General features: G+C 42.0%; 2 protein-coding genes across 2 annotated transcripts; one reads left to right on the top strand and one right to left on the bottom strand.

The window, feature by feature from the left end:
- Positions 1–770: 770 nt before the first annotated feature.
- On the top strand, positions 771–5,969 carry LOC124706870 (glycerophosphodiester phosphodiesterase GDPDL7-like). Its single transcript, XM_047238535.1, has 10 exons — positions 771–900; positions 1,772–1,891; positions 2,059–2,358; positions 2,897–3,009; positions 3,103–3,604; positions 3,760–3,816; positions 3,915–4,202; positions 4,280–4,419; positions 4,507–4,990; positions 5,349–5,969. Exons 2-10 carry the CDS (start codon positions 1,792–1,794, stop codon positions 5,588–5,590), a joined length of 2,226 nt encoding a protein of 741 aa, XP_047094491.1. The 5' UTR covers positions 771–900; positions 1,772–1,791; the 3' UTR covers positions 5,591–5,969.
- Positions 5,970–6,052: 83 nt separating this feature from the next.
- On the bottom strand, positions 6,053–10,628 carry LOC124648063 (probable starch synthase 4, chloroplastic/amyloplastic; the record flags this gene model as incomplete). Its single annotated transcript, XM_047187887.1, has 13 exons — positions 6,053–6,597; positions 6,698–6,773; positions 6,865–6,926; positions 7,056–7,205; positions 7,447–7,572; positions 7,887–8,096; positions 8,520–8,588; positions 8,680–8,871; positions 8,992–9,176; positions 9,257–9,332; positions 9,407–9,529; positions 10,227–10,278; positions 10,357–10,628. Coding segments are annotated over 13 exons (1,764 nt in total), but the record flags the coding sequence as incomplete, so codon positions are not given.
- Between the last annotated feature and the right edge of the window lie 3 nt (positions 10,629–10,631).

Below are 10,631 nucleotides of genomic sequence, written 5' to 3'. Positions count from 1 at the left end.
GGCAGTGACATCCTCAACCCACCTGAATTCAAATCCTAGATTTAACACCTTGATGTCTTATAAAGGCGGAATATTGTTCGGTGTGAGCGATGTTCCCGTTGACAGATGAGGTGTCTAGGGTGACTTAATCAATCTCAAGACCCGCGAGATCTATTCTTTCACACAAGTCTCTCAGATGTGCTCATAGGGGTAGGGTGGTGGAAGGTGCAATGTGGGTTCAACTTGGTTATTCAACCCCTTTGTAGGACGTTGGTTCAATCTATAGTATTATGTATAGTATTGGTGGAATGGTTGGAGAGTGAGCTCATCGATCACCAACTCTAAACTTTAGATATATGAAAGATAAGCTTGGTAAATAATGTTTAACAAGGAACAAAAAAAAAAGGCTGTAATGTTGAATTAATGCCATTAATTAAACCATCGTCGAATGTATTATTATGTTATAGTTATATATGAATTTGCTATTGTAATCTTATGGTTGGTGATTGATTAGGGTTTGAAATTATAACATTTGGCAAGAACTCAACAAAAAAAAATACAGTAATTAATCCTGCGACTGCCCCGGCATGACTCGCCGCATTCGCCCCGTCTGCCGGCGGCCAGAATCCTCCCGTTTCTCTCCGCATCCACCCTCCCGCCCGTGCCCGGTGGCCCCCCACATCCGCCACCATCCCCAGCGATGGCGCGTGCCACGGCGCTCCTCTCAGCGGTCTCCTATGTGCGGGCGCCGCCGCCTCCCCATCCATTACTCCCGTAGGGGCAATCCTACATCCTCCTGCTACTTCTCTCCTCCATTGTACGTGCTCGACCCATCTCGGGCGCACCATGTTATAATCTGAACATATGTGTACAATGGTCAGATTTTGCCGTTGTCTGGGAAATGGGAGGAAGCGTACAAAGGTCAATGCCTCAGATCCAGTGCTCACTTTTTATGTTTCTGTGACTAGTTTTTGCTGTTCATCGCTGGGTTTCTTAAAAATCATGTGCTGCACCATGTTATAATGTGAACATATGCGGATATGATTTATAAATAGCTCTGCACATCCAGCAAGGGCGCACAAAAAAGACACTGAATATGTCCAGGATATATAATCTAGGATCCTTTGATGAAGTTTCTCTCTAGTAATAATGGTATGAAAAGCTCTGTTTCTAAAAAAAGATATGTTCACTGTGTCCTAATAATTTATGCACGTAGCTTCTGTTCTTGGACTTCAAAAAAGAAAGTGAAATCGTGCACAGATCAAATCAAACTGAGAACTACTGTAACAAAGAATTAGCAAAACCGAAAAAATAATGGTATGGAAAGAAAATTATCTCTGTCTATTTTTCCTTTTTAAGGCAAGCTTTCTCACCGTTCAGGTGGAGAAGAGACTCACCACCGAAGTGAGATCATCCATCACCCGTGTCAAATGGTATCCGTCTATTGGGAGGCTCCTAATTTTAGAAGCTTTTCGCCTTGTCTTGGGCCTCCCTTTTGCCTCCACTCCACAGTCTGATTTAGAGACCTTGCATGCATGCCTTGCCTCCTCTCCGCAATTTACTTCCTCTAGCCTGGGAGATAGATCCCTTTCCTCAAAACTTGCTCCATTAGGCTTACGTTTGAAGCCTGAATTTTTCCCAAAAGCTTCGGTGAGACGTTGGTACCCAACTATTTGTGCCTCTCTGATTATTGTCTGAATTGATTCTTGAAAAGCCAGAGATTCATCTATGTTGCATCTGTGTGAACGTATGTTTGTATGGAGCTCACAAAGGTATTTGTGTGATGCAACAGGGTGCTCGTTTCTAACCTGAATGGGAGCAAGATATCCTCTTGCGTTCTTGATCCTCTTACTTCTTCATGGAGCCAATGCTGCTTTAGATCCTCCAGCAGGGGAATGGTTGACACTGAACGGTAAGCATCTCGCCTCTTATTGCTGAGTTGTGAATTTGCAAATTTTTCTTTCTCTCAAATACACGTAAAGCGTGTCTATTGTGCTAGAAGAAGTTGAACATGTTCTTTCAGCTTGCATATTCTGGTCTGTCTGCCATGCTGCTAATCTCTCTAGTACTGCCCTATAGGTCGCCGTCCTCGAGTCATTGCTCGTGGGGGGTTCTCTGGCTTATTTCCCGATTCAAGCGCCATTGCATTCAGCTACGCAGTGGCCTATAGCGTGCCTGACGTGGTCCTGTTCTGCGACCTGCAATTTTCCAGTGATGGTGTGGGCTTCTGCATAAGCAACTTGAAACTTGACAATAGCACAGAGATTGCTAGGATGAAGGACTTCGCTTCCAGGGGCTCGACTTACCAAGTGAACGGACAAGATGTTCAAGGATGGTTCTCTGTGGACTTCAAATCGGAGGAGCTACATCAGATTGGCTGTAAGCAGAAAACAACTTTTGTATATCTTGAAAATTCAGACCGTAACTTTTTTAAAGTAGTACTTTACTGTGCTCCATGATGAAGCTAGCAATTGCAAAAGAGAAATCATAATTTTCTTCCATATTTTTACCATGAGACCATAGGGGAGTCCCATACAGTAGTTTATTCTATATATATGAAGCATCGTGAATTTACTACCTGCGGTGCTATACGAAAACAAGGCACAAAGAATATTTACATGGCTATTTACAAGACCACAGGGAGAAACAACCTCAAAAATGTTAGCCGAAACTTTTAAGAAGAATTTATCCACACGAGGAAGTGAGCCATGGGGTTTAACCCTATGAGAAATCAAGCCAAGAACTTTTTGGCAAATTGCCTTCCACCCCTGTAACAACGGACATCATTTGGAATGAACTATTTTCAAATCAATCTTTGCAACTCATTCATGGTTTTCCATATAGGTTATGTTTTTTTTCATCTTTCTTTTCACTTGCTGCGAAATATTGACCTGTCTGTGGTTTGATCGTCCCTCAGTGATTCAGAATACTCCTTCTCGCAGTCCAATATTTGACGGCGGACCGTATTTGATGTCACTTGACAATGTGGTTAGAACTGTTAAGCCTCATGAAATTTGGGTCAATGTGGAGGTAAGTTGGTTTCACTGACATTCACAGATTCACCAAGGCTCTCTTTGTACCGCTCCATGTTCTCTATCTGATACAAGTTCGTATTTTCTTTAGTATGATTCATTTTTTCGGGAGCACGGATTAAGTAGCGAAGATTACATAGTAGGAATGCCAAAAGAATTTCCTGTCACTTGGGTGTCCTCGCCAGAAGTTGCGTTATTGAAAAGTCTCGCTGGGAAGCTCAGAAACAATACTAAGATAATTTTTCGGTTTCTCACTGAAGACCTTGTTGAGCCTACGACCAAGATAACATATGGAGAACTTCTGAAAGACCTGCAAGCCATCAAGGCCTTTGCATCAGGGATTCTTGTCCCCAAGCAATATATTTGGCCAATGAATAAGAATGGGTACTTGGAGCCGTCTACCAGTTTGGTCAAAGATGCACATGCCCTTGGGCTGGAAGTGTATGCATCTGGATTTGCCAATGATGATGCCTGTATGAGTCACAACTACAGCTATGACCCCAATGCGGAATACTTGAATTTCATAGACAATTCAGACTTCTCAGTCGACGGTTTTTTAACTGACTACCCGCCCACTGCATCAGGAGCCATAGGTAAGAACGAAGAAGCATACATGCCATCTAAAACTGAATGGGTGTCCATGAAAATTGGAAATGTTTCTCTTTACATGATAGCAACATACACATGTGACTTAGCTCTTTTTTTTTAAATTCCTTTATAACATCTTGATAATAATATTTGTTTACAGCATGCCTGGCACATACCAAGGGCAATGCTCTTGCTTCTATTGGAAATGAAACTACAGGTGAGCTATCAATTTTGTTCTGCTTCACATGCCCACTTTGTTATCCTACTATCATCATCCTACAATAATACGCACTGATTATTCATCTACTCAATCAGATGGAAGCAGGCCACTGATCATAACCCACGATGGTGCAAGCGGTGTCTTCCCAGGCAGCACGGACCTTGCCTACCAACAAGCGGTGAAAGATGGTGCGGACATAATAGATTGCTGGGTCCGTATGTCAAAAGATGGAGTCGCCTTCTGCCTGGGCTCTTCAGATCTCAACGGCAGCACAACAGCAGCTACAACTTTCTTGGGGAAAATGACAAATGTGGATGAAATACAGAACAAATCTGGCATTTTCTCATTTGATCTCTCATGGAACGAGATCCAAACCTTAAAACGTGCGGGGGAAAAAAACATATATTCTTTGTTTCTTGCTTCCACGGATTTGCATGAACTAACACATGTTTTTGTCCAGCCAACCTTATCGGTCCATTCTCAGAATCAGCCATGGATAGAAATCCTGCTGCGAAGAACGCTGGCAAATTCATGACATTGGCCGCATTCCTTGATTATGCGAAAGCCAGCAATATTTCTGGTATACTGATCGGCATAGAGGTATTCTACTTTCGACATATCATTTGCTCGCTCGTGTTGCCGTTCTGTTGAACTGAAGAGCGGTGTTGTATAACCGATCGAGTGCAGGGTGCTGCATACCTTGCAACCAGAGGTCTTGATGTGGTAGGTGCAGTCTCAACTGCACTGACCAAGTTTGGCTACGACAAGGAGACCAAACAGGTCGTGCTTATACAGTCAGAGGACCCACCGGTGCTTTCAGCGTTCAAGAAGTTCCCCAAGTTCAAGCGGGTCTACGAGATCGAATTTGACATCACCGATATTTCGAAGCCTTCGGTGGTTGAGATCTCGGAGATGGCGAACGCGGTGAAGCTCAGACGCAGCTCAGCCGTACAAGTCGATGGCTTCTATCTGACAGGGTTCACTCATGCCTTGGTTGATAGGCTGCATGCTGCCAAAATAGAAGTGTACGTCGGCGTTCTCAAAAATGAGTTCATGAGCCTTGCGTTTGACTACTGGGCCGATCCGATGAAGGAGATAGCTACAGACACGTGGGCGGTACCCGCTGACGGGCTTATCACCGACTTCCCTGCCACTGCAGCTGCATACTTCAGTAAGTGGATTGATCAACACTATGATGAAAGGGAAACCACAAATGGAGCTTGGGCTGCATGGATCCTGTTATTTTTCAAAATTCAAAAACTTGAAATCCCTTTCAAACTAAAAGACTATGAAAATGAAATGTTCTGTTAACTGTTTCAGATTGCAGCCACACCAAAGAGCTTCTTAGCATAACCTCCACCAGCCTTATCCACCCACTTGGATCTCCCTCATATATTCTCTCCTATTTTTTCTTCCCATTCTAAAAAGCCGTGAAAATATTTGACATGACTTGCAAAATTTAGTGCTAAAAATAGGAATTTCACAAAGTGTTGGCCAATATTCTGAACTCTTGGGTGGATGAATCGCAGGGAGCCCGTGTAGCGACATGGAGCAGAATATGAGCTACTACACAATTAGCCCCGCGGAGGTCGGTACTTTGGTCAGAATGGCTTCATATGGACTTCCTCCGGCGCCCCCTCCAGCACCCGTGCTCGAACCTGAAGATGTTCATCACCAGCCGCTGCCGCTGTGCCCCAAGGAGCCCATGTTCCGGACCTTCCGCTGCCGAATGCCTCCCAAGGGCGAGTACACCATGGCTACCGACGGGTGAAATGTCAAGAGACCAAGTCTGCAGATACGCTTGCCTCCGTTTGGTAATATCAGTAACACACCTTTTTTTGTGAAATTTACTGCTGGTACTTTGTTGTACATTACATAGCGGAATGCACTAGTTACGCAGCACGAGAAGCAAGTCTGAACAACTATAAATGAGGATTATGTTGTCCACCCAAAAGTTGGGTTGAACATCGCCAGCAGCAATTCACCAGATTCTTACATATATTCAAGGTAGCTTAATTTTGTCAAGCCCTAGCGGAACAGAGTCTACAAAGTGCTGGAACATTTGTAATTCTACTTTGTTTTCGCAAGAAATTCGCAGCTACATCTCGTCCAATATTCATTTGTTTCCGAAAGATTTTTTTTTTCATCCACCAGCATGCTATGCTACTGGTATATTTTCAAACAGATGCTGGTCCCAGGCGGGCAGGTCTCTGGATCTATCGCTGCTGTCATCTCATGGACCATAAGATTTCTTCCTCGGGAATAGTACGACTATGCACACAGCACATGTACAGTTCATAATTTACACCAATTTATGCCAACAACAGTGCACGTGCTACAAACTTATCAGTTTCATCATATCCGTGATAGATGGCCAACGCCTGCTTCTGCCTTTGCGTTCTGTGTGCCTCAGTAGACACCTTAATGTATTGCCAGGCATAGGTCACATTGGCTGCCACCAAGGAAATGTGCGTTAAGAGCATCCAACTTCCTATATGATTCTGATCCCTGATCCTATCAGCAAATGAGCATTTGTAGCCAAGGGCCGGGCCGGGGAGAAGAAGGGCATGTATGTAGGCTTCACGAAACATGCGCTCTCCGTGCTCATCAAGCTGCTGCCCTCGCTCGAGCCGCTGCCTTTTGATAGATGTCTTCGTACTGCGAAGCTGAAGTGTCCCAGCTGAAATCTATCCTCATGTCTTTCTGCACCAACTGTTTCCAGACCTCAGGTTTTCTTGTGTAGCAGTTGAACGCCCTTTCCATCGCGCCGCTTAGTCCCTGTCACAATTAATGAACACCCAAATCAGTGTTCTGCACACCAGGTATCATCAATCACACTTTCCCTTCTTTACGCTATGCACACAGAAACAAGGCCCACCTGCTCGTCGGCCTTGACAAATGTAAAGCCATTTCGCACTTCCATAGGAATTGCTTCATCGTCAAAGTCAAACACACTGAAACCAAAACAAAAAAAAAATCATACTTGTTACTTGATTGATTGAATGAGACCACTATATTTGGAGCAACAGTCGGTTCACTATTTACCTATCATTCAATCCACCAGTTTTTCGAACAATTGGCACGGAACCATATCTCATAGCTATCATCTGTGGAATGTCAGAATTGCTAATCAGAGGCCACACATCAAATATCAAATAGAAGTGAGAGAGGTCAGAATTGCGCTTGCTTAATTACTTCTAGTAAAGTGATCATCTAAGCACAGAAAGAATGCACACCTGAGTGAGGCCACATGGCTCAAATATAGAGGGAACAATGAACATGTCAGATGCAGCATATATACAATGAGACAAAGCATCATCGTACTTCAAAAGCAGCCGGATATTGTTGTTGTTCTGAAAATATTCTGCAATACCTTCAAACTCCCTCTGTGAAGCAAACAAAAAAGCGAATATGTTCACTGTTCCAGCTATAGGCACAGATGTGCTTAACAGAAGTAACCGATAAAAACACTATTTCAGACTCATGTTACTACGGTGATAAATAAATTGTTCATGCGGTAGTGAAGTGTGTTTTCATCTGTTATTTTGGAGAATCAAGTCTGATCAGATTGTCTGCACAGATATCATACTACGAAATAAACTGTGTGACATAAACTGATAAACGCACTTGAATGTCTGGTACTGGACTTGAACCCAGAAGGACAAACTGTCCTCCCAATTCAGCCGTTTTGTATATTGCATGCCTGATGAGATGTACACCCTTCTGAGGAACTAGTCTTGTAATGCAACCAACCTGCTTGAGAAAATTTTAGTTATGCAGTTAACATTCAGTGTCAAGTTTCCCAGACAAATGGAAGGATAGAAATGTACACAGCAGGGTATCAAATAATGACACTGGCTAACTGAAAAAAATAAATCAAAAATAGTATAGAAGTACCTCATTTCAATTTCAGGCTAGATGGGCCATGCCACAAAAATATTAATGATAAATCACAGAACCATATAGCTAACAGACTACTCCATGAAGAAAAGTGACACATGGTGAACCTTTACATATCCAGTTTACCAGGCGTTGAGACCTGGTCTTACAAGGATTGAAAACCGTACCAGCGGTTGTGAAGGATATGCAGAAGCCAGGTTTAGCTGTTTTCTTAGGGCTGCTTTGTTTGCTGCCTTTCCCTTGAGATCGTTAGCATTATACTGGACCTTGAGATACCTATCAGTGGAAGGGTTCCATGTATCTGTGTCAATTCCATTAAGTATCCCAAGAAATTTCCTGGAATGTACTTTAAGTGTATCTTGGAGTCCACGCCCACCCTGGGCAGGAGAAGAGCATCATCAACAAAAACAGGAAACTTTTTACTTGCAAACTGAAACTATTACATTGAACTTGCCCTAGAGAGGCCTATCTGGATATGCATTTCAATATAGCTTAATTTAGGGTATTCTCAGGTATTCAAGATTTTATGAATAATTATCTAGCATCTCTTCAGTGTCTAGTCCATGAAGGGACATCACTATGTCTGGCACTACTGATAAAACAAAGGTAACAGTAAATATGCCTGCTGTGCAACTTCAAGCCTTCGTCTTCCAGAAAAGTTGCCTCCAAACAATAAACCATTTTGAGTGGCATGCTCATGAATTATCCATTCTCCCCCATGAATCTCACAAGCAGAAGGCTACTAGTGGAGCTAAATAGCCAAAGAAATTTACATGCTAAAAGTTCATAAGAACAATTACCTCCGAGCGAACTTCTAGTGCATATGTTGGTGAGACAGTTGTCACGATGTTCGAATACACAATTGCACCCTGAATAATATGAATCCAGACCAGCATCATTGGTACCACAGCAGTAAGTTTGTGTTCCAAATCTATTGCTACAGTTTGCCATAAATGATACCTTAACAACATTTATTCTTCCATGTGAGTTGTCCCGCATCCTGTCTGGTCTATCTAGGTGCTCAACATCAAGGCCACACCATGCTAAATCACAAGCTGGAGCACTTCCTTGATATTCAAAATTGTGACAGGTGAAGCAAATTCTAGCTGAATTGAAGCCTAGAGTTGCATATACATCCCAATAAAGAGGTGCCTGGAGTTCAAAGTTTTAAAGGTAAGTTAGCACATTAAACTTTGTAAATCAGCCAAGGAAAGTAAGATTAATGTTCAGTAGGCAATGAGCCAATGCTGCCAAATGATCTTTGACGATTACCACAAATGCAGTTTGCCAGTCATGGCAGTGGATTATATCAACTTTCTTCCCAGATTGGTAAAGTAATTCCAGTGCCGCACGGCTGAAGTACGAAAAACGTTTAAAGTCATCATGCTCTCCGTAGTACTGAGCCCTCCAAAAGAACTTCGCCGGATGCTCTGGCTCAATAAAGTAAACAGGTAGGCCTGCATATGCTAGTTTTAGTTAGGCCAATGCGGACTAGAAATTGATACAGTGGTACAACTGAGAGCTGATTGTATATAACCTTCAACAGTCCCTGTCCAAACTTTGTTGTTGAACATATTTCCTTCAAAGTAGGACTGCACAAGAACATCTAAAACCTGCACAATCACATGATAGCATTCTTACCCTAACAGATCCACCAGACATATAAATAAGCAACATTGCTACATACCTTAAGATTGCTAACTTGGTCAACCTGCATGCAGTCATATTTGGGAAGAATAATCTCTACTAGATGCCCTTTTTTCTGAAGTGCCTTCCCAAGGCCAGATATCACATCCGCCAGGCCACCAACCTAAGCAATCATGCATATAAGCAAGAGAACATATGTCTAATATGGTTCAAATTAATCAGAATGGAGAAATATAAGATTACAAAACAGTAAGTCATTGTATCAGCACCAGTACTTTCAAATATCCCAAGAAACAACTTTCATAATTCAGTTAGAGATAGATCTAATGAAACTTGTAGGAAAATAATCAATTGACAAATCTGCACTTTTTAGACAGTTTATTTGCATATTGTAACTTTGTCAAAACATTAAGTCAATATTTCATCTCTTTAGTATAACCAAGCTTCATTTTCTGTTCATGGTTGCAGAATCTTAACTGATGATCTAAAAAAAACATACAGGCAGCTTTTTCAACCAGTAAAAAGCTACATATCAGAGCACACATTCAACAGTGTCAGTTTTACGACGGTTTGAATCAGCCCTTGGATCATCATGGCCTATCTGAGAACAACTGAGGAGAACCATATTTGAAAATAGCGATTTACTGTTCACATGTAAGATATGAGGATAGGCTCAAGTTTACGTGCAAAACTGGAAAAATTAGTACTGTACTTTGTTAAGTTGCAGAATATTTGTACTTCAAAAAATTGTTCTCTCTAAGCTCTGTAAATAGTAGTTATACTAGGTGGCGACTTATCCAAAGATAAAGTTCAAAACTTCAAATGCACTTATGAAAGGCTGAATTAACACTATAACTCACCTTTGCGACAGGAGCCATCTCTGCTGCTATGTGGACAATGTGCAAACCAGAACTGCATGAATCATAGAGATTACATACCAAATATTTTCTGTAAACATGTTTTCTCATTTCAGCAAAGAAGAAAGAGTACCTGGTTCCTGGTAGTGCCATCTTCAGAAAATTATCCATAACTTCTCTGCTTTCGGTATCTCTGCAAGACAAGTACGCTTCGCGAAGGCGACTATCCCTTTTCCGAACCATTTCTCGTAATGTATTTGCATCATTGTAAGATATTTTCTTTTCAAGTAACCACCCATCAATCAAAAGGGAAATTCTGCTCCATAATTCCGAAGGCATATTTCCTGTGAAATTCTCCAGTGATCTTTTCTCACTTTCCTCTATTAGTTTGCTAAGAGTACCATGAAA

Source organism: Lolium rigidum, chromosome 4, assembly GCF_022539505.1.
Source record: "Lolium rigidum isolate FL_2022 chromosome 4, APGP_CSIRO_Lrig_0.1, whole genome shotgun sequence".
NCBI lineage: Eukaryota > Viridiplantae > Streptophyta > Magnoliopsida > Poales > Poaceae > Lolium > Lolium rigidum.
Note: the sequence above shows the minus strand (reverse complement) of the source record. Positions and strands in the feature narration are given on the sequence as shown.